The 25,000-nt window shown below is 40.4% G+C and overlaps 1 protein-coding gene across 7 annotated transcripts in view; it reads left to right on the plus strand.

Annotated features, from left to right (window-relative positions):
- sipa1l1 (signal-induced proliferation-associated 1 like 1) overlaps positions 1-25,000 on the plus strand; it is a 240,448-nt gene that overhangs the window by 196,560 nt on the left and 18,888 nt on the right. For all 7 annotated transcript variants that reach the window (XM_061886483.1, XM_061886479.1, XM_061886480.1 and 4 more), the window contains exons 12-19: positions 4,619-4,794; positions 5,009-5,296; positions 7,342-7,491; positions 9,058-9,182; positions 17,111-17,208; positions 21,061-21,542; positions 21,640-21,813; positions 24,966-25,000. The exon at positions 24,966-25,000 is cut by the window's right edge and continues 134 nt beyond it. In XM_061886483.1, coding sequence (XP_061742467.1) covers positions 4,619-4,794; positions 5,009-5,296; positions 7,342-7,491; positions 9,058-9,182; positions 17,111-17,208; positions 21,061-21,542; positions 21,640-21,813; positions 24,966-25,000 — 1,528 coding nt within the window. The remainder of the gene's footprint in view (positions 1-4,618; positions 4,795-5,008; positions 5,297-7,341; positions 7,492-9,057; positions 9,183-17,110; positions 17,209-21,060; positions 21,543-21,639; positions 21,814-24,965) is intronic.

Consider the following 25,000-nt stretch of genomic DNA (forward strand, 5'->3'; position numbering starts at 1 on the left):
TAACATGCCTCAAGACAGCAGCTTGGAATTTGGGAAATGCTTTCCCTGAGAAAGACTATGAGGATGTTGAGGTGGGCTCGGTTGAGGTGGGGGGTATGGGTTAGCGGGGGGTCTATATTGTAGCGTCACGGAAGAGTTAGTGTTGCAAGGGATTCTGGGTATTTGTTCTGTTGTGTTACTGTACGGATGTTCTCCCGAAATGTGTTTGTCATTTTTGTTTGGTGAGGGTTCACAGTGTGGCGCATTTTTGTAACGGTGTTAAACTTGTTTATACGGCCACCTTCAGTATGACCTGTATGGCTGTTGAACAAGTATGCTTTGCATTCACTTGTGTGTGTGAAAAGCCGTAGATATTATGTGACTGGGCCGACACGCAAAGAAAGTTCCTTTAAGCTTTATTGCCGCTCTGTACTTATCCCTACGTCCGTGTACACAGCGGCGTTTCAAAAAGAAATACATTTTACTTTTTGAAACCGATACCGAAAATTTCTGATAAAGCATTTATCGGCCGATAAAATCGTCAGTCCGCAGTGAACGGGACCGGACATCCCTACTTGTAGCTCATCCTCCTCATATTCGGCCTCAAAGATCACTTGTCCCAAAGTAGTCATCAGCGGCGTTTCAATTGCATTTTTTGCGAAAACTTTTTGGGGACAAAACACTTTTGCGTTTTATAGGCGATAAAGGGTGTTTTGCGTTGTAAATCTCGTAAAATCTCGTCCCGCGAGACCCCACTCTGAGGAAGATGGACGCTTGCCGATTCCATTTGCAGCTACCGCTGTTGCCGTGATCGTCAATAGAAGGCGAATGAAGCAGGCGATCGCTCAAAGTCAACGTCTTTTCGTATGGCAGCGGCCACCAAGATTTTTGGGAGAGAATTATGAAGGAGGAATTCACGGACGAATTGCGGATTCAAGGGCCCCCCTCGACACTGTTCGGGCATGTGGATCCCCCCGGCCAACCAATCAAAAGCGAGACCAAGACGACCCGTCTACCATAGTTTTTCTGCATTGGCGCCCCATCGGTGTGGTGTTTAGATGCTCTGGAAATGCGGGGAAAAAGTGTTTCCGTCATGCTTTTGCGACCAACTTCAATATCGAAACGCCGGAAAAACCACCTCATGAGCGCGTAAAAATGTTCAGCGATATTTGAGAGGTTTTTCAAAATATGAGTCTCTCCATTATGCTTTAAAATAAAAAAAATATGTAAATAGTACATGTTATTTGAATGTCCAAGCATTCCCCTATATTAAAATTAAAGTACCACTGATAGTCACACACGAGGTGTGGTGAAATTATCTTCTGCATTTGACCCATCCCCTTATTCCATCCCCTTGTTCCAAACCCTAGGAGGTTAGGGGAGCAGTGAGCAGCAGCTAGGGCCGCGCTCGGGAATACTTTTGGTGATTTAACCCCCAATTGCAACCCTTGATGCTGAGTGCCAAGCAGGGAGGAAATGGGTCACGTTTTTATAGTCTTTGGTATGACTCGACCGGGCTTTGAACTCACAACCTACCGATCTCTGGGCGGAAACTCTAATACAAGATTCTACACCAAAAAACGTTTTTTTATTGTTATTCTGCCGCAAAACTTTGGTGCGCTCAACTCTATCGGAACCGTTCAACTATCAAAACGTTCGGTTTGTTTTAAGAATATCCCAGATTACCCAGAATACCCGGTTTTCCAGGGTCACTTTTCCCGAAGAAAATGAATGGGCCATTTTTCTAACTTGCAAAATAACCACATTTTTCAACCGATTTGAACTGTTCCACCATCCACACACTCCCCTCACCTGAACAATCAAAGTAATTAAAACATTTTTACCTCTTCTTGGAATTTTTTTTACAGTCAACATTTTTCAGCATTTTTCACATATTTCTTAGTTGGGACAAAAAAAACTACCATTTGTTTCTTATTGTACAAATTCCCATTTTTCTCGAAATTACAGAAATTCCGAAATACCCATTTAAATTCAAACTGTTACTACGTCAACATTTTTCAACCGATTCAAAAAGTTCCAACACCAACCCATTCATATCATCGAGCTAGCCAGTATCAATTTTAAAAAAACATTCCCAGTTTTCCTGAAATACTCAAATGTCCAGGGAATTTCCATTGAATGGGAACATTTTCTAAATGTTTTGCATTTTTTAAACCCAAAGTCAACATTTCAACCATCCACCCACACTGCTCTTCCCAAATATATCAAACACAAAACATGTCTTCCCTTAACCAAAATTCATGTTTTTTGGGGAAATTCCAGTAATTATCTCCCCAATGAAAATACCATCCACTGCATATTACACATTTCTCATCCGATTAGAACCTTTTCACCATCCACACACTCTGCTCGCCCTGGACATTCAAGCGAGCATATTTCCTACTTCCGAAATTTCCCTCATTGCCTATTAATTTCCCTCCATTGAAAATGAATGGGCAATATGCAAACCTTTCCTTACTCCACATTTTTCAACCGATTCGAACCGTTCTAACATCCACACACCCCACTCAGCTTGGAGATTCAAGCAATTCATTTCTGCTCAGGCGGTTCGGCGGCCGGCGCACAGAGGGCAACCACACGCAATTCCTACCAGAATTGCAAATCTAGTTATGAATGCGCTTGTTACAACTTTACATATATACTTACATACAGTGTGGTAATAAAACAATGATGGAGGATTCTGGATCTTTTTTAGAGCGCTTTATAGGCGGAATAAGGCAAATGTCATTACCTCCACTGTTAGCTGACTTTTTCTACCGTTTATTTATGAGTTAGAATTCGGGCTGGAAGATATATTGCGGGTTTGTGTCTGTGCGATATAGAAAATGACAATATCGTGATATTTGAGCATATTTTCTCACACAGTTGCTTTTAGCTGCGGGCATTACACTACAGCATTGGTCGGCAACACGTGGCTCCGGAACCGCATGCGGCTCTTTGGCCACTCTGATGTGGCTCAGCTGCATAATCGCCGACCCCCCGATTATTACGGGGGGTTTCCTGATTTTGGTGCCTCTCCCGGGGCTAACATTCTCCGATTTTTACTCGGACTAAAATATTGAGGGCGTGCCGTGATGGCTTTACTTTTAACGTCCTCTACAACATGTCATCGCGCCCGCCTTTACACCATGGTATCTGCGTGCCGGCCAAACGCATGCATTCCGCTGCTTCTATCGTCACTTGTACGAGATTGCAAGGCATACTTGGTCAACAGTCATACAAGTTACACTGAAGGTTGTGATATAAACAACTTTAACACTCTTACTAGTATGCACCACACTGTGAACCCACACCGAACAAGTATAACAAACACGTTTCGGGAGAACATCCTTACAGTAACACAAAATAAACACAACACAACAAATACCCAGAATCCTTTGCATCCATGACTATTCCTGGCTATATTACACAGCCCCGCGACCCCAACTACGCCCACCCCCCTCCGTGCGTCGGTTGAGGTGGGCGGGGTTTAACAACTATGCCTTGCAGTCGTGTACGTGTATCTGCGGAAGCCACATACAACATGTTACTGTGCTGGCAAGCTGTTTGTACATCTTGTAGAAGGCGTCAAAGACAATGGCTTCATGGCACGCCCTTATTATTGTTATCTGGCTGACCATCAGCAGATATTAGCTAGAATGGTTGCTGCTCCCATTGTCTTCTTTATTTTGTGAAACGAGTCAAAATGGCTCTTTGAGTGGTAAAGGTTGCCGACTCCTTCACTACAGGCTCTTGTGTCTCCTTCTCACAGACAGCAAGTGCACAAACTTACACACGTCACATACGTATACGCCCTTGAGGAGCAGAGAGGTAGCAGCATGGGTAACGTTAGCTGTGGTGCTAGCGAAGCCCGGCGAGTGGTAATACGAGAGAAAGAAGGTGCAAATGAAGGAAAAATTAATTCCCAAGAAAAACAGTCTGGCGGTGGTTCGGCTTCAAGCGGGAAGATGTTGAATAGACAACATTAATTTGTCAAGTGTGGGGCACAAGCGTTGCTACCAAAAGTAGCATTACTGCTAATATGTAACATCATTTGAAAAGTCACCAGCTGATAACTGTTTAATAAATACAGTTTTGGTCATTTGACTTAGTTGTGATTTTCTTCTCTGCATGAAAGTTTAATATGAGCATATATTAATGCATTATGAAGACGAATGTTTTAATGTAGACACATAGAATCATCATACTGCTGTGATTATATGTATCAAGTGTTCATTCAAGGCTAAGGCAAGATATCGAGATATATATCGTGTATCGCGATATGGCCTAAAAATATTTAAAAAAGGCCATATCACCCAGCCCTAGTTAGAATGCATACAAAAAGAAACCCCCCTGTGTTCTTGTCTTTCATAAGGATTATGAATGAATGAAATTACCTTTTTTTTTTTTTTTAATGTGCAGTTCCTCAATAATGGATCTTTCACGTGCTCTGTTTTTATTTGTGGTCGAGTTTTGCACACAAATGCTTTCTTTACTCAGAATTGTTTCACTGTACCTTGTTGTGGCTCGTCTTTCTGGACGCCATGAATCCTCTGCAGCAGCACAGCTGCCCATTTATTTTCTAATCAAACTGGAGGATGTCGAAAGGACGCTGACAACTGCCGCTCTTTGTACAAAGGTGGAACCATACGGCTACGCGTGGCAGGCGGGGCTGCGACAGGGGAGTCGTCTGGTCGAAATCTGCAAAGTCGCCGTCGCAACACTGACTCACGAGCAAATGATCGACCTGCTGCGCACCTCGGTCACCGTGCGTGTTTCCATCATCCCGCCGCACGATGACGCCACCCCGCGCAGGTAGGTGTGACGGAGGCTTTTTCATTTCACGCCCCGAGTTAAATGTCAAGTAAAACGGCGTGGGTGCACAACAAAGGGCGGACTATTAACATGTACTGCTTTAGATGGTGTCATTATGAAAAGAGGTATAATGGAAAATTACCATAAAAGAGTGCCTTTATTCAGCTAAGAGGCGCATTTCAAGTCGTCTCTGGTGGCCTTTGCTCCTTGACAGGGGCTGTTCAGAGCTTTACCGCATGCCGATGGCCGACTACAAGAGCAGCAGCGGCGACAGCGGCTCCTTCGAGTACAAGTTCCCCTTCCGCAGCAACAATAACAAGTGGCAGAGGACTTCCAGTAGCCCGCAGCAGTCGCTCACCGCCTCGCCGCAGCCCCACACTCCCAACAGGGCCATCAGCCTGGGGAGCTCGGTGGGCAAGACCCTGTCAGCTGAGAGGCTGGAGAGGGGAGCGGTCATCCCACGCAGCGTCAGCAGTGATGGACGCCCCCTGGACACCAAGAGGTATAATGTCCCCTCTCTTCTGTATAATCACAGAAAACATGTCAAATGTCAAAGTGAACACAAAGCAGCAACAGGTCCTCATTTTTTCATTTTAATGTGCATAAATGTCTTAAAGGGGAAGTGCACTTTTTTTTATAATTTTGCCAATCGTTCACAATACTTACATAAGACAAGAACACATTGTTTTTCTTTTTTATGCATTCTAACTCGTAAAGAAATGGTAGTACAAGTCAGCTAACAATGGAGGCACAAATAGTGGCTCTATTCCGCCTATAAAGTGCTCTAAAAACATAAAAAGAACATCCATTAAGGTTTTATTTAGATGCTGTGAATATAGTAACGTTCCTAATAACGTGTAATATTTTCCTTTTATATCACAACGTTCGCTTTTCCTTTTAACGACACTACTTATCATGGCAGACTTCATGAGAGGCATCAATGACTACTTTGAGACTAATGATGAGCCAGAACCTTATATTTTTGAGCCTGAATATACAGAAGATTTATCTACAAGTTTTAGAGACTGTGTGCTTAACAGATCCAGCGTTAAACAACATGCAGCAGTATTGCTAAATACAAAGACAAAAAATTCAAACTACGAGCATAATAAAACAATCACTTACTGTACAATGTCTGCTCCTAGTGGGATGTTTATATCTTCCTGCTTAGATGAAGAATTCATCATAATCCTCATGAAGGGTTAAAAAAAAAAAGTGGCACAAACTGGCATTTTTTTTGTGGTTTTCTCACCATCCCCAAGTATAAGTGGGATGTCAAAGTTGACCAACTTTTAGAATTATGTTCACAACCACCTACAATCCAGGTGAGAGGCATGGTTTATAATCTCCAAATAACTTTCACCAACTCTGAGGCGATGAAGCAATTTCAATCTAGCAGCATAAAATAGTTAGCTCTCTGTGCTCATGGCCCCGCTAAAAGTAGTTCCTCTGGGTTATCGTTTGTAAAAACAATATTGCTAATACTTGGTTAATATTCAGGTCTCAAAATGTGAATGAAGTATTATTACCGGTTTTTGAATGTTTTTTAGAGGGTTTTATGGGCGCAAAAGTGTACTTCGCTACATTATTAGCCAGCTCGTACTTGCCATATTAAAAAAAAAAAAAAATGTATTGTCGTAGAAATAAATTAATAAATGAATCAATCAAAGTTTATTTATACAGGCCTTAACCACAACTGTCTCAAAGGGCTGTACAAGCCACACAACTTTTTTATTATGGATGGAAAATAACAATTGTCATGACTTTCGCACAAAAACAAAACATTAAGTTGTCTTAGTCGTAGGAAAACAGCACTTTTTAAATAATGTTGCTCATCATCCACAATGTATTTTTTTGTGCATGCTAAATAATGAAAAACTTCTTGTAAGAGGCGTCTTACAATGGTAGTAATGAAGATACGATATATTATGCCTATAATGCCCTCTAAAAACTTCCATCATGTTCAGTGAGCATGTTGTGTTTTGTTACCATGTGTGTTAGTTTTAGTTGAATGTTTTTTTTTTTTGCACCATGACAAGGGAAGGTTGTTTGGATTGTGTCATTAGGGTAAATGCTGTGATATTATTGTCCACTAGATAGCACCAAATACGTAGCATTAAGGGACCGCCTGGTATTTAAGATTAATTTGAAAGCACTCCGCGCGCGGGGCGATGCTTTGTTGAACTCATGACGTCTCGTGGGTCAAATTGAAAAGGCTGGTGGGCCGCACTTGGCCTGCGGGCGTAGTTTAATAAAAAGGCCCGCTGCATTGCAAGACGTGTACGCAAGGGTTGTATGTTTAAGTGTTGCTTCTGCTGTTGCTTTGAGGACTGTGCGGCACTGCTGATTATTTTCCCCGTAGTGTAAACTAAATAGACTTGTGGGCTGATGTGACTCGTGCACCAGTTGAATAGAACTGCTCTAAATAATCACAACGTATTGTGAGGCCTACTGTTTAAACAACATAGTCGTGTTGTAAACCCATTGGCAACTTGTGCGGATTTCAAATCATTTTTCATCTGGCTTGTGTGCGTGTGAATTCCCCAGGATGTCTCCAGGCAGCGAGAGCTACAGCCTGGCCTCCTCGATGGCTCTGGGACGCTCTCCTCATAATCGCAGCTCTCCCAGTAACCTGTCGTGTTCCAGCGACGCGTCTGGCAGCTCAGCACACTGGAGACAGAAGTCCATGCCTGAGCAGTAAGCGACATAGGCACACTTTTTTTTATGTTGTTCTGGGCTTTTATTAAATAGATTCATCATCATGTCGAGGAAGGCACATCGTTATTCCAATGTTTTGAACACAATTACTTTGTCTTACAAAACATGTGTGGCCCACATATAAGACAACCCCTTTTTTCGTGACCTGTTCTTGTAAAAAAATAATAAGAAGAAGAAAATCAGACAAAATACTTTATTTGTTCATTTTTTTAAACAATTTTCGACAATTTTTGGGGTCCTAAATCAAGCATTTTCAGGCATAAAAATGGCTAAATTGACAAAAAAAATAATTTATTATGGTAGTATTGGCCACTAGAGGGGACTAAACCATTCAGAGCACGCTTCTCAGTATCGTGGCCACTGATTGGCTCAGCCATTACTACGTATTATTAAAAGAGTTAAAAGGTGAGGGTGTGGTGTGAATCTAACGAGTCAATCCGATTCGATTAAATTTTGATTCAACATGATTGTCAAGTCAAACCGATCTCGCAATGTTTTATTTGGTATATTTATAATGAAACTTTTTCAAAACAGGCTACCAGTTACAAAAGCTAATTCTGTTTGCATGGAGATGGCCTAACGACATTATTTTTTAAATTGATTCTTATAAAAATTCAAGATAAAGTTTTTCTTTTTTTTAAATACATTTTTGAAAATTGATTATTGATTTGGAAACTAAATGAATAAAATTTGCAATCTGAATCAATTTTGTGCACAATTAACTAAAGGGTGTTATTTCACGTCTAGTGGGCTCTTAATTGTTAAAAAGTGTTAGCTTGAGCTAAAAAGAATATTTGATTTATGATACATCATTCCTCCTCAAAGGGACATTCATTTATCGGGGTCATGTCCGGAACCAATTAACAGCAATAGAGAGACAACTGTATCTTAAAACTAGTAACGTAAGTCAGTTGTCTACCCCAACCTTTGAGATCCTATTTTTAAAGTGGTTTTACAAGTTATTAGTATATGTGAGTGACAGGAAGAAGAGCTCTGACTCACTTGGTGTATTTTTTTTTTTTTACGTCCCTACACCCCCGTCTTTTCAGTGTTCCTATATCTTATATATTCAAGTGTCCTGGGTATGACGTTAAACTACATCCAGGCATGAGATGGGAGGTTGTGTGTGGGGTTAGTGAGTCCCAACTAACGTCTATAAAATGCACACCTTCTCTTGTGACTGGCGGGCGGTCAGCGTCATAAAGCTAAACGGGTCCCGGACAACAAATAGGACAGACTAAGTTTAACAGCCCAGTTAGGCAATTAGTCTAGGAGAAGGATTTCTGATTTAAAATACCCCTTCCAACCCGCACCAAGCCAGCGTGGAATGTGTAGGCTAATAACCAGCATGAAAAGTACGCCAAATGGCAGAAACATGCTGAGGCTTTCGTCCAGCAGTGGACTGACAACGGCTGATGATGATATCCCGGTCAATACGGTGCTTGGCTCTGCTTTAAGCAATAAGACAAACCACTGGTGTGTGTGTGTGTGTGTGTGTGTGTGTGTGTGTTCATATTCTTTTGTGTTGTTTTTTTTTTAAACTAGGTTTGCAGGGACCCGCCATTCTCCAATGTCCAATGAGAGACTGGCAGAAGGTGGGTCAGGTGGAAAACCCACGTCCAATTGGTCGAGAGGAATGGAGGACGGAGGGCCTGAACGCGGGTCAACAGGTGAGTTGCATAGACAGAGACATGCCCAAATTAGCCACTTAGTACGTACAGAATAGTGATATAATGATAAACGATAGTAATGATAACCGCGGAAATTTTCCTGACGGTTAGCGTTATTGTTGTAAATGAGAATTATGGAAAAACTGTGATTGATAACTGCACTTTGATAAACTCACCGACTGACTGGCGCCAGCTTGCGAGCTTACAACATTAACATTAAACATTAACGTCTTTCCCCATTTAAAAAATGACGTTTCCCCATCTAAACTTATATAAACTCATTACTGTCTGAGCAAATAAGACACTCAATTGTGCACATTGAACCTACAAGCTTTGCTCTCTTAGTACCAGTGTCGGGACTCGCGTTACTGTAACGCCATTATTTTCGGCGGAAACGAGTAGTCTATCGTGTTTTTTTTTTATATTCAGTAACTCAGTTACTGTTACAACATGATGCGTTACTACATGATACGTTACTACGTTATTTTACGTTATTTTTTATATAGTATCGGCTAGAAACTGAGAAGATCAGAGTGTATTTTATTGGATAGCTGCAGTGTCTTCCTTCTGATTCTTCCTGTCTCACAAGGAAGAGAGAGGCACGCTGTGTGTGTGTGTGTGTGTGTGGGGGGGGTGTCTGTGTTTACTAACAAGACATGGCGGAGCCAAAGCAGAGTTTCTTAACATGGAGATATTCTCACTACTTTTCTTTTGTTGAGGACAAAGAAAAGAACATTTTAGCTAAATGTAAGTTGTGTCTTGGATCAAAGATCCCATCTACTGCCCAAAACACCATTTCAAATCTGCTGAAACAGCTACAAAAGCAACATGCTTCGACGAAGCTAGTTAAGACAGACAAACTTACCCTATGGATTTTAACGGAAGGACTGCTAGCCAGGACAACATTGATAGAGCCATTGCAGCGTAGGTGCTAGAAGACATACAGGCTATTTCTACAGTGGAGTCACCTGCTTTCAGGCAGCTAATTAGCATGATAGCGGGCTACAAACGACAAATGGCACAAATATTTTCCAAGTTCCTGGACACAGTAGATAGTGAGGACATAAAAATGCAAAGCAAGCTAAATAAGACACTCCAAACTCTGCCTCTGCTCATCATTCAGCACTGAAGGTACACACAGTCTGTCAATTCTCTTATATACTCTTTCATTCTAGATCTCTAGAGTGTTTGATTATCACAGCACTCTAAATGTATAGACTGTAACGTTCACAAACATAAAAAAGGATCCTAGTGTGCCAGGCCAATCTTTCCTTTTCTCTAAACTTAAACTGGGGAAATGCGTAGAGTGTTCTGGGCTTCACTGAAGACATGATTTTATTTCACAATTCCTTGAGAGAGAAAAAAACGCCTGGTTAGTCATGTGTATAGCAGTATGTGTGCGGTATATAGTAACATGACATATAAGCCAGGTTTACAGCTATGTTGTGACATGTTATTATGCGGGTTGTTCCTTATGTATGTTATGTTGCAGCTATTTAAAATAGTTTGGTCAATTTGTTCTGGCCCAAAATAAATTGGCCCTTTGAAACATATCTTTGTCTTTGTGTGTTTTATATAAACCACATTGCTTAGCAGAGTTCAGTGATGCAAATGCATGTCAAGTTGATCAACAAATTGTATTATTTTCCAGTGCATTAACAGTTCTGAAATAGGGCTAAAAGGGCATTAATGGGAGCCTAAAAGAAAAATTAGATTAGATAGATTAGATAGTACTTTATTTATTCCGTCAGGAGAGTTCCTTCAGGAAAATAAAAATTTTCAGCACAATCCCATTCAAGATCAGACAAACATTACAGGGAGACAGAACAGGATCGCTGACGGGTCTGCCGGCTTCCAGCGCCCCTTACAAAAAAGATGACATACAGGTAAAGGGGGGGGGGGGGAGAAAAGAATAGAAGATTAAAATAAAATTTTAAAAATCGGTCTTAGCCTGGGCCCTGGAGTGGGGGTGCAGACTGAGGCCAAGGGAAAAAAACAACAACTCATAGCCATGGTACACATCCCTCTTACATGTGTGTAAGAGGGAAACATCAAAGAACACAGAGGACATTAAAGACATTAAAGCAGCAGATACAACCAGACACTTCTACATACAGCTATGAATAAAAAGTAAAATAAACATATACACTGTGGTGGCCTCTGCGGTGTTCCACACCATCGTCCGCTGGGGAGGAGGGAGCATGGCCAGAGACAGAAGCAGACCCAACAAAGCAACCAAGACAGCCGACTCCACTCTCGGCCAGTGTCCAGTCCGCATGGGTGAGCGAGGATACGTCCAAGGTGACTGAGGTGTCCGACACCAGCTCACCCAGTCAAGACACCGCGAAGTCTCTCCGTCCCAGCGCTCAGTGCTAGCTCCGCAGCCCTGTCCACTCATCCGCATCTCCTCCAGTCCCTCCAAACAGACTCTGGTGTGGCAGACACCCAGCAGCTGGTCTCCATGGCCAAAAGGCTCCCGGGAGGCAGATCCAGAAGTCCACAAAAAAAGCACCACAGAGGTCACGAAAGTGCCACCCCTTGTCACACAGTCCCAAAGGGTCCTGGACCAAAATGCAAAAAAATATAATAACACATGAAAACAAGAGGGAAACACAAAAGGATGACACAAGAGCACAAAGCTCCTGCCTACAGCAGCCACTACAGCAGCGCCATCTTGGAAAGAAAAAAAAGAAAAAAAGTAACTAAATAATTACGTTTCAAAGTAACTGTGTAAGTAACTGAGTTACTTTTGAAATAAAGTAACTGTAACTAGTTACTGGTTTTCAGTAACTAACCCAGCACTGGAGTACAGATTGATTGTTCTATTCTCAGAAGAGGTGTTTTTACGCTGCCTTCAAGGGCCACTGAACCAGGTGGGATGCCACAACGCCCGGCAGAAATAATAGATTTTATTTGTTGCACACTTTTCATTCAAATAAATCCATAAGTGTTGCTGTACGTACCAATATTTAAAATAATAAAATCTTAGCAAAAAAACAACTAGGACCAAACACTATCAATAACACATAAGAAAAACAAAGTAGTGTCAAAGCGCTTTGAGTACCTTAAAGGTAGAAAAGCGCTATACAAGTATAACCCATTTATCATAACCCATTCAACTATCAAAGCGCGCGCACACACAAATGTCCCTTTGGTGCGCTCAAAAACGTTAAACATTTTGCTGCAACTATAATAAAATAAAGTTAAAAAGTGAAATCCTTTTTACCTTGATATCCGCAAAAGGCAGACGCTGTGCCTTCATGAGGCGAGAAGAGAGGTCAGGTAGCTAGAAGAGGGGAAGTGTGTGTGGGTTCTCTCTTTTCTCTAAGTTTAAGTCCACAGAGCATCTCACCTTCTTTGCAGGCTGTTTTTTTGTTTGTTTTTTTTGGGCTTTTTTGAACTCATATTGAGTAATAAAATAGACAAAACCTGGTGAATGACGAGAAAAGAAACACACAAGTAATGGACGGCGTAAATGGGTTGTGAATGGCCGTGTGTGCTGTACTGCACAGGACGTGAAGTCATGAAAGTGGCAGCTCCATCAGGCTTCCAGCCACACATAAAATGAATGAATATTGTACACAGACATGGTTTGCACAATACAGAATCAGACATACTTTATTATGTCTGATTGGCGCTATCTAAAGGATTGTAAATAGAGTGGTTTGTAAATTGAGGCTCCACTGCCCTCTTGGAACACACTCAGTAATACCACTTTTGATTGATTGATTGATTGAAACTTTTATTAGTAGATTGCACAGTTCAGTACATATTCCGTACAATTGACCACTAAATGGTAACACCCGAATAACTTTTTCAACTTGTTTAAGTCGGGGTCCATGTTAATCAACGATAATAATGACAAGCGTGATATATATATATGCATATGGGACGGCGTGGCGCAGTGGCAGAGTGGCCATGCGCAACCCGAGGGTCCCTGGTTCAATCCCCACCTAGTACCAACCTCGTCACGTCCGTTGTGTCCTGAGAAAGACACTTCACCCTTGCTCCTGATGGGTGGCTGGTTAGCGCCTTGCGTAGCAGCTCCCTCCATCAGTGTGTGAATGGGTAAATGTGTAAGTAGTGTCAAAGCGCTTTGAGTTCCTTGACGGTAGAAAAGCGCTATACAAGCACAACCCATTTCTCATTTATTTATTTATATATTTTGATATTGTTGCAACCCTAGTAAAGTTTGGATTATATGGGCTAAAGCTTCAGTCTTGCTCTGTCGAATTGCACGGAATGCACTGATACTCTTTGTGAAAGCTTTTTTTTTTTTTTTTTTCTATACTTTTATTATACTTTTATTTGGAATGGCAGCTGTCGAAAAAGTGTTCGTGCCACCGTATGCATTTTGACTATGACAGTGGGGATTTAATGCTGCCTGGCTGCACCCCCCGTCTCCTTGGAGAGTTGTGTTGCAAAGTCTCTGCAAAGAAACCTATGGATGGAAATGAGATGAGCAGAAAATGGAAAGAATGTGTTCTGGGGAAAAAAAGAACAGAAATGGCCAACTCTTACTTGCCTGTCTCTTTTATACAATCTGGCAATGTATAGAGAGGAGGGGACACAGTTGGCAAACTCTTCTTTATTTCATTCATCTTTTCCCCCCTTTGTACATCTGCTTTCATTTACTTGTACACATTTTCCCATGGATCTTTTTGCAAATGCGCTTTATTTCTGTCCGCCACTAAAATAAAACTCCTTTGCCCCTCTCTGATTCTCCGCCGGACCTTTCATTCATTTGGAATGTTCTGAACCCGGTGCTGACCTCCACAATCACAGAGAGCGTGGCCCAAATCTTCCATTTTGTGGCCATCTTTAAAAGCCCCTGTCTTTTTTCGGTCGGAGTTGGAACAGTTCAGCCTGTGCAAGTGTCCAGTTCTTCATGGTCCACTGTGCAGACTGTGGTCTCGCTTTGTGCACTTCCCTCGTCCTCCAATGTTACCGTCTTGACCTAAAAGTCATAATCTAGGAGGATGTGGGCTGACTTTGTCCAAATATAGCACAGGTCACACAGAGGAATGGGTACTATTGAGTTATTTTTACAGACAAGTATACGCTTGGTAAATTGATCATTTCCATGAAACGTATTCATTCTTTCAAGACAAGAACTAGAGATGTCTCGATCACGGGATCGGATCATGGACAGGCTATTTGCCTTTTTAATCTGATCGGCTGATGAGCTTCTGAGCCAAGCAGATTTTACCGCATTTTTTGTCCCAGTCTTTGCATGGCTAAAGATGAAAAATTGTTTTGTTGTAATAGGGGTACACAAAAAAAATAGATTCACAAAATTGCAATTTTTATTCATCCCGATTCTAAATCAATTCATGATTTAAAAAAAATCAATGAATAAATGTATTTTTGTTTTAAATAAAAATGTATGAAACAACCAGATGTCAGCATATTGACAATGAAATAGGGACCTTGCGAGGCTCGACGTGGTGGGCCAGCGAGTGTCTGTTGTCAGAGGGTTCATTTTTTGTTTTTCTCCAAGAAAAATGCCCGATGCTGGCATTGTTTCAGGCTGTTAGAACCTTTCGAGTCGTGACAAGGATCAAAGTTTCTTCTGAGTTCCTCGAGAGGTTACCAGAGACTGTAAGATTTTACAAAAAAAAGGGGCCCAACAAGAAGGCAAAGTTGACAAATGCATTCGTTTTCAGTGATGACTTCATGAAAGGTTTGTTTGATATACTTTTGACATGTAGTATTTCCCTTTGAAGTATTATTTTGATATTATTTGAATATCTTAAAACACATGAGTGTTTCGAAAAACGCCAACTCGGCGAGTCTAAATAAAATAAAACAAATGTGAGCAAACCCTGAAAGAGTTAAGCTTATACCAAAGGCAGCAATCATAAATGAATCTTTCAGCTCATACACAATGTTGACATTTATAGTTATATTTTGATAAAGACGGGAAAAAACATGCTAGCTGTAAACGACTCGTGATGCAACAAGAATAACAACAAATATGGCTGTAGACGAGAAGTTTAGTCATGATATGCAACCTTACCCGAGCAAATACAGTGAAGAGTCTTGATACCAATGTCCTTGACCGAGTAACACACAATTAAGTTGTAGACTTCCATGCTTTTCCAAGTTTCCATCTGTTTTGTCCTGTAGAATGGTGTCTGGAGCATGTCATAGTTCGACACGATTGGGAACGCAACCGATCGTCTTTATTTTTTTGATAACGAACAGGAATAGATTCCATTGCATAGTTTGCATTTTTTCCTCGTACCTGCTTTTAGTGGTAAGATCGAGGCCCCTTGCATACTCGGATAGGTTGCACTGTGTTTGCTGCACAGTAACCAAGTTGGTTTTGTGGCCCAACGCTTCTGTTCAAAGTAGTGCTGTTGCAATCATCTCTTGTATAAATATAGCCAAACGTTGTTTCTGCCGCCTATGCGCCTTTTTTCTGGTTGTTATTCCCGCCCGCAGGAAACTTTAAGGGAATTGTTTGAAAAATTGTCACGCAAATCTGAGGAATTGATACACTGGGATTCAGTTGGGAAATCACCCAAAATAAGTGTTCAACGCAGGAAATACGAGTAAACTGAAGACCTACTCGATACATCTTCAGTCTATTTTTCTACCGTTTGTCTCTCGATGTTGCTGGAGCAGGCGGAAAGCAGAGCTGGACAAGTCGCCACCTCATTAAACGTCACACAAAGTATATTTAAAGCCAGCAAAGCCAAACATTAGTTTGTGAGATATTTACATTGCTAAAACTTAAATTGTTTGCATTTCTGAGAAACACAATTTTCGAGACTGATTTAAAAACAGAAATGACCACTGTAGAGGACACTGCTTCCCATCATGTAAAAGTTGAAAAACACTAAAGTGAACATTGTTGTTTTACACTTGCAACAACGGATGTTTACTTTGTCAGTTTAAATACTGTACATCAACTGTACGCTGTTTTATTTTACATATTTGCCTGAAATAGATGTTCCTGCACAATTATTTGCGTTTAGGAATACTTTGTCGTTTGTAGTCAAAAAATATGTTAAGAACATTTTACATGTTTGTGTTTAATTACAGTAAGTGTGTTTATCCTAAACATTCCTAAACACTTAATTTTACACACTATGGCATTTTTACCAAGCTTTTTTTTTTTTTATGTATATGCCGTATAGCGCAATTATATCGTACCGTGGCCTTTGTATCGTGATATCGTACCGTGAGATTTTGATATCTTTACATCCCTAGGGCTTGCATGGCAGTACTTTGTGCCTATAGAAATGTTCCTCTTTTTTTTTTGTCAATTTCCTCGTTTTTTCTCAAAGGATGCTCACATGCCTGCTTTTCCTTTAGGTCAGTAATGGTGAGGCTGACTGTTGTAAATTATTTATGGCAACTCCTATTACAAACACATAGCCACAGACTGCATTTGCACTCCAACAAACCAGCAAGCACGCACGTGTCAGCCCTTGCTAATAAGCACAGAGAGCCCCGTGGGCAGGGGACTTAGACTAAGAGAGATAAGAGAGGGTGTCCAAATTTGTAAATACATCCTAGCAGATGTTGCGGTTGTGTTGCTGCGATTCTGATACGCCTCTTCTGCAGGTCATGTTGCATAAGATGTGGACAATTACACAACAGTCCTCTTCTGCAGGGTATTTGACAAACACGTTAATTCACACAGCACAGTTTGCACAGAAGCAGCCCAGCAGGGATTTTAGAGGAAAGGGACACGTTTTCTCGTGATGTGTGTTGTGTTGGATGACAAACCATCATAGAAACAGCACAGGCAGCATGGAAACCGTGTCCTGTTGTAGTATGACTGCTGTAGCAGAAAATTAGCCCCACCTTGCTCTAAAAAGCACAGCGTAAAAGTCACGGGCTTGTACCTCGAGGTGTAGATGTGCCAAATGTCCTTTCCACCAACCTTTGCTCTGTTCTTGTATTTTTACTTGCAGAGGCACCGGCCTCTAAATCTGGGCAAGGCTACTCCGGAGGACCTCGCATTCAAAGACAAGAGCAGGTCATCCACCTTTCCCCCAAGAAGAGCAGTCAGGTCTGTGGTTTTTTTAAGCACTAATTCGGCACTTTTTAAACATCAAACTCCGCTTTTGGCACAGGTGTTGTAACCTTGTTACTCCACTCCCAGCAGGCACAAGACATCAAAAAAACCGTTGAGAATTTGTTGAATTAGATCCTGTAGGAACTATAACATAACATTGAAGCAACATGCTTTCTGACAACATTTATTCAATGATGGGTTGTGACGTTGATTTGACCATTGAAATTTGGTCATTTTCCAACCAATATTCTACAACACAAATACACATTGAAATAACATGCTGTTTGACAACATTTATTCAAAGTTGGCTTCTGATGTTGATTTGACCGTTGAAATTTGGTCATATCCCAACCATCCATCCATCCATTTTCTACCGCTTATTCCCTTTCGGGGTCGCGGGGGGCGCTGGCGCCTATCTCAGCTACAATCGGGCGGAAGGCAGGGTACACCCTGGACAAGTCGCCACCTCATCGCAGGGCCAACACAGATAGACAGACAACATTCACACTCACATTCACACACTAGGGCCAATTTAGTGTTGCCAATCAACCTATCCCCAGGTGCATGTCTTTGGAAGTGGGAGGAAGCCGGAGTACCCGGAGGGAACCCACGCATTCACGGGGAGAACATGCAAACTCCACACAGAAAGATCCCGAGCCTGGATTTGAACCCAGGGCTTCACGGTGGGCGAGGGGTTAGTGCGTCTGCCTCACAATACGAAGTTCCTGCAGTCCTGTACAAAAAAAATACAACATTGAAACAACATGCTTTTTGACAACGTTTAATCAATGTCAGGTTGTAACGTTGATTTGATCGTTGAAATGTGGTCATTGCCCAACCAATATTCTAAAACACAAATACAACATTAAAACAGCATGCTTTTTGACAATGTTTAATCAATATCAGGTTATGTTGATTTGACCATTGAAATTTGGTGAATTTTCAACCGATAATCTACAACACAAATACTAAGTTCAAACAACATGCTTTTTAACAAAGTTTATTCAACGTTAGGTTTTGACATTTATTTGACCATTGAAATTTTGTCATTTCCCAACCAATATTCTACAACATAAAAACAAGGTTGAAACATGCAATTTGACAACGTTTATTCAATGTCAGGTTGTGACGTTGATTTAGCCATTGAAATTTGGTCATTTCCCAACCAATATTATACAACACAAATACAACGTTGGAACATCCTATTTGACAATGTTAGATTAATGTCAGGTGGTGACGTTGATTTGACCATTGAAATTTGGTCATTTTTCAACCAATATTCTACAACACAAATACTACAGTACGTTGAAACAACATGCTGTTTGACGACATTTATTCAATATCAGGTTGTGACGTTGATTTGACCATTGAAATTTGGTCATTTCCCAACCAATATTCTGCAACACAAATACTACGTTGAAACAACATGCTTTTTGACAAAATGTATTCAATGTTGGGTTGTGACGTTGATTTAACCATTGAAATTTGGTCATTTCCCAACCAATATTAGACAACACAAATACAACGTTGGAACATCATTTTTGACAATATTAAATTAATGTCAGGTGGTGACGTTGATTTGACCATTAAAATTTGGTAATTTTTCAACAAATATTCCACAACACAAATACTAGGTTGAAACAACATGTTGTTGACAACGTTTATTCAATGTTGGGTTCTGACATTGAGTTGACCATTGAAATATGGTCATTTCCAAACCAATATTCAACAACACAAATACTACGTTAAAACATGTTTTTGGCCAAAAATTATTCAATGTCGGGTTCTGACGTTGATTTGACCATTGAAATTTGGTCATTTCCCAACCAATATTATACATCACAAATACAACGTTGAAACATCCTCTTGGACAATGTTTAATGTCAGGTTGTGACGTTGATTTGACCATTGAAATTTGGTCATTTTTCAACAAACATTCTACAATACAAATACTACGTTGAAACAACATGCTTTTTGACGACACATATTCAATGTCGGGTTCTGATGTTTATTTTACCATTGAAATTTGGTCATTTCCCAACCAATATTATACAACACAAGTACACCGTTGAAACATCCTTTTTGACAATGTTTAATTGTCAGGTTCTGACATTGACTTGACCATTGAATTTTAGTCTTATTACTACGTTGAAACAACATGCTTTTTGACAAAGTTTTTTCAATGTTGGGTTCTGTCGTTGATTTGACCATTGAAATGTAGTCATTTCCCAACCAATATTCTACAACATAAATACAAGGTTGAAACATGCTTTTTGACGACGTTTATTCAATGTCAGGTTGTGACGTTGATTTAACCATTGAAATTTGGTCATTTCCCAACCAATATTATACAACACAAATACAATGCTGAAACATCCTCTTGGACAATGTTTAATGTCAGGTTGTGACGTTAATTTGACCATTGAAATTTGGTCATTTTTTAACAAATATTCTACAACACAAATACTACGTTGAAACAACATGTTTTTTGACGAGAATTATTCAATGTCGGGTTGTGACATTGATTTGACCATTGAAATTTAGTCATTTCCCAACCATTATTATACAACGTTTGTCAGGACAATGACTTGGATTTATTTTGCTTCTTCAACGCAGAGGACTATTTGCACGAGCCAGGCGTGTATTCAGGTACATGATTAAATTTATTTACACACTAAACACAAGGAGGTAAAATTCTAGGCTACAAAATACAAACAGGAAACTAAAACACTTGCACGATGGCATGAATGAACTATAAACAAAAACAGCACGATGGCATGGCTATAAACAACTAAAATAAAACACTTACTGTGACAAGTGGCATGAAAAGCAAGAAGCGTGGCAGGTTATCTAGGGCATGGAGGATGAGCAGCATAGGTAGGTAGTGTGGCAATAGCAGAATGCAAAGTTCCCAGGACGAGGACAGAAACGGAATGGTATGAATAGCTATGATAATTAGAAACAGGTGTGAGACTGAGGGCAGGGCGTGACTTGGAGACCAGGTGGCAACTAATGGGTTACTATGGAAACCAAAATAAAACCAGGAAGTGCAAAACGTGAGACAAGAGTCCAAAAAACAAAACATGATCAAACATAAAACTGATTATCAGGCATGACAACGTTGAAACATCCTTTTTGACAATGTTTAATTAATGTCAGGTTGTGACGTTGATTTGACTATTGAAATTTGGTAATTTTTCTACCAATATTCTACAACACAAATACGTTGAAACAACATACCTTTTGACAACGTTTTATCAATGTTGGGTTCCGACGTTTAGTTGACCATTGAAATGTTGTCTTTTCCCAACCAATATTCTACAAAACAAATACAAGGTTGGAACATGCTTTTTGATGATGTTCATTCAATATCGTGTTGTAAAGTTTAGCTGACCATTGAATTTTGATCAATTCCCAACCAATAACGCGGATCAACATTGTCTCAATTTACAAGTACAACAATTTTTCAAAGTTGTTTCAAAGTCAGTTTTAAATTAACATGTATGTATAATCAACGTTGTATCAATGTCTTATGCCGGCTGGGAGTGTCGTTTATCGGCAATAATTTGTGGGACGATATCCAGCTAAATGTACTACCGGCCCAGGCCTATTTAAAATTCTCCTTTTGTACTTTCCACTTCCAACATCAACTTTCAAAGTCAGTTTTAAAGGACATGTATGTATAATCAACGTTGTATCAATGTCTTATGCCTGCTGGGAGTGTCGTTTATCGGCAATAATTTGTGGGACGATATTCAGCTAAATGTACTATCGGCCCGGGCTTACTCAAAATTCTCCTTTTGTACTTTCCACTTCTAACATCAACTTTTTATTTTGTTCTCACAGTCTGATGGTCCTAACTCTGGACACTCTAGTAGTAACACTTTATCAAGCACGGCTTCCAGCGGGGGTCACAGCGACAGTGATAAGTGGTACGAGATGGGGGCCGGCGGAGGCTCAGGCGGGGACCAGGGTGACCCGGAGCCTAACGGCCTCGGAGGCGGAGGCTACCTCCAGGGCGCCTCGGCCGACAGCGGCATCGACACCAGCTCCTACGGGGCCTCGCACCACAACCACCCACATTCTCACCACGGCAGCACCACATCCCTGCTGGCGCCCAGCGGCGGTCGAGAGAGCAGGGATCGCTCGCCGTGGCACAGCCCCACCGAGGGGGGACGCAGAATGTTGGAGAGGTCGCCTGCGGCTGCCGAGTCCCCCGGTCCTCCGGGGGAAAGGAGCCTGGATGGCGCCGGTCGGAGCCCTCCCACTCATCTCCTCGTTCGTGACAGCAGCACCTTCAGTCTGAGTGATGGTGGCTCCCACTCGAGGTGTGTCAGGATGTAAAAGCAATTTGCCATTTTTTCAACTGTTTTAGGCTGCTGTTCACACTTTTTTTATTTTTTTTTTTTAAACTGTCGACACCAGGCACAGCTCCCCGAGGGATGAATCGTCTTCAAGCACATCTCCATCTTCCCAGTCTTCAGTGCCCCCTGGACCAAAGAGCTTCTACCCTCGCCAGGGAGCTCAGTCCAAGTACCTGATAGGCTGGAGGAAGCCAGGCTCCACCATTAATTCGGTTGACTTTGGAGACACACGCAAGTAAGCACTGTAATGACCTGGAAAGCAGGGGTGTCCAAAAAAAAAAAAATATTTTCGAATGAATCGTGATTCTTAATTGATTGAAAAATCAAAAAAAAGATTTTTCATTGTTTTATTTATTAAGAAAAAAAAGTTCAAAAGTCTGTCCTGTCCAGCCACTTTAGTAAATGTTTAGGTATAATTTTATCGAACAAAACCATCCATCCATCCATCCATTTCCTACCGCTTATTCCCTTTTGGGGTGGCGGGGGGCGCTGGCGCCTATCTCAGCTACAATCGGGCGGAAGGCAGGGTACACCCTGGACAAGTCGCCACCTCATCGCAGGGCCAACACAGATAGACAACATTCACACTCACATTCACACACTAGGGCCAATTTAGTGTTGCCAATTAACCTATCCCCAGGTGCATGTCTTTGGAACAAAACCAGTTTTCTTTTAAGTAATATACACATTTATCAGAGCTGTTATTTATTTTATAAAGGAATGTCGTTAATCATAAAACTGGCACCCAACGTTATTAAAAAATTATTGATTTGGTATGGAGAATCATTTTGAATCTACAATCGATTCTGAATCGAGTCGTCACCCCCAAGAATCAATTCAAATTGTGTGGTACCCAGAGATTCACAGCCCTACTAAATAGATTTATTTATTTCTAAAAAAGAATGAAAAAAACTGTCTTCTACTCCGGGTCTGGATCAGTGTTTCTTAACCGTTTGGGTCACAGCGGTACTCGTTTGTAATACACTTTACCACCACTTGGGGCAGTAATGACAATATTAGGAAAACAAAAGAAGTCTGGTGCTGAAGACATAGAGAAGTTTCTTAACCGCAAACAATTATGACTAAAGTGGTGAAGCTGTATTTTCATTTGCACTTAAATTTTATTGACCGTTTTGTTAAAAAAAATATACAATATTTTTTATTAGTTTAGTTAGGATGTATTTATTTTAGTACTGTACAGTTGTATCAGTTTTTTTAATCCCTTCTTTTGCAGCATCTTTGATTAGAAATTATTTTTGTAATCAGCCTGTCGTGATAATCTTTGTGATTAACACATTGTTTTATAACTATAATCATGTTTATTCTGTTTAACTGTAAGTAGGTCAGATATAATTATTCAATATGATTAAAATCAGGACTACGATTGCTAACTCTATGTTACTATTTGAGGAATAGTTGGCATTACACATCAAGAAGGTTAAGAACCCTTGGTCTCGAGATTTATAAGCCAACGCGGGGCTAAAGGAAAAAGGTGGCAAATTGGTAAAACAACATTGCAGCAATTTCACTTTATTCACACTTTGATTATTAATGATGTTGCCATTTAAAGGAGACCTGTGTGGAGCTGAATTTCTCTTTATTTTTAGACACTGAATTTATGTAACCAATTTTTCGTTTTACTTTTATGAAATTATTTTTTACATCAAATTATGCTGACAATTTTATTGAATACAATTGTGTGAGCAATATTCCTTTTTTTTTTTAAATTCGGTGTGTGAACAATTGTATACCTTGCTTCTAAACTTAAGACTCTTACAATAAATCAGGACTGAAGCAATCAATCCTGTCTCAGAATGAGGTAAGTTTTGAAGCAATACATTTTTACACTCTGAATTTTAAAACACCAAATTTTTACTCTGAATTATAAAACACAGATTTTGTTACTCTATGAATTTTAGAACAGTTTTTTACACTGAATAATTACTCTCTGAATTTTAAAACACTGCATTTTTACACTTTGAATTTTGTTTTAAGAAAGTGAATTTGTAAAAATAGTTTTTGCTATTCAGTGAAATTGTCAGCATAATTTTAATTGAGTTCACAAAATTCACGTGCAAAAAAAATTTGGTTCCATTAATTCAGTGTCAAAAAATGCTTTTGCAATAAAGACACAAATTAACCTCCATAGACTTTTGAGGATTTTAAAACACTTCAGAGTGGTTTCGTTAATGTGTATTGGAAATGTTTTGGTTTAAATTTTGCGTACATTTTTGAATATTCACTTCCGGAGGCGTTCCCAGATTGCAAATGAAACCACACCCCATCCTATCCAAAAGTATTATATATCTTTTAAAAAGGTGCACAGTTTAATAATGTCTTCAAGTCATCGCTGCTATCGCAATTATACTCCATAAACTTTATATAAAGTAGGGAAGGGATTCATATAGCATCTCACGGTAGATGAAGAGGGTGGATTATTCATTTCACAATGTAGTCTGCTGAAAATGATGGAAAGCACCACTCAACACAGCAACTGACGCTATGGTCAAAGTTGTAATTGCCACGAAACACATTTTAAGATATTCAACACTTTACTGCCATCTAGCAGCTAAAGTGGCTCGTGCACCCCTCCAATTTGTCCCGTTTCATGTCAGGTAAATCGTGACAAATAAGGCCATATAAATTCTCCTACTGTAGAACATTAGGTACACCTGCACCTATTGTTATTTGTCACTTCATGTTGCACGTTTGTATTATGCACAGGCCATGATTAGACAAACCTTTATTTTGCGTTTTAGCTGACCGTTTTACTTAATGTCTAAATAAGTACGTCCACCTTGCTGTGATGTCACAATGGAGCAAAACCCCGCTAACAGAGCCATCCAAAACCGCGTGCAAGTTTGCACCAAAATGCATCAACATGCATGAGCCTGAGGATAGGTCGCTTTGGCATTGAGTATCCAACTTTGTAACGTTTATATGTCTGAAAAGACAAAATTCATCAGAGGTCCCCTTTAAAGAAGGCTAAAGGATAATTCACTCTGCACACTGATAGACTAGCATTGTGAGCATGCGGGAAAGAGATTGTTGCTCAAAGCTACTATTGGGATTATTTTTGAATGGAGGATTAGCATTTAAGATATTAATGATGCCTCCATCATATGCTTCATAATGAAACAATACTAACAGATGATGTATACACAGTATCACTACATTAACAAACACTGGGATAGGAGTCTTTTTATATGCTGCTGTTGGTAATCCTTGTGTTGTTAATTTTGCTGCCTGCACGCCCCCTCACCTCCTTTTTTGTGCAGCTTGAGCGTCCCCTTGTGGTTGTAGACAAACTCCCACAACGCCAAGACCTGTGACTGAAGGCGGCAAAGAGATTTTTTTTTTTTTCAAACTCCTGCTGTTTGTTGCCAGGAAATCCCCAGGGGAAAGTGGCTTGGATGTTATTC

Source organism: Nerophis ophidion, linkage group LG24 (genome assembly GCF_033978795.1).
Source record: "Nerophis ophidion isolate RoL-2023_Sa linkage group LG24, RoL_Noph_v1.0, whole genome shotgun sequence".
Lineage (NCBI taxonomy): Eukaryota > Metazoa > Chordata > Actinopteri > Syngnathiformes > Syngnathidae > Nerophis > Nerophis ophidion.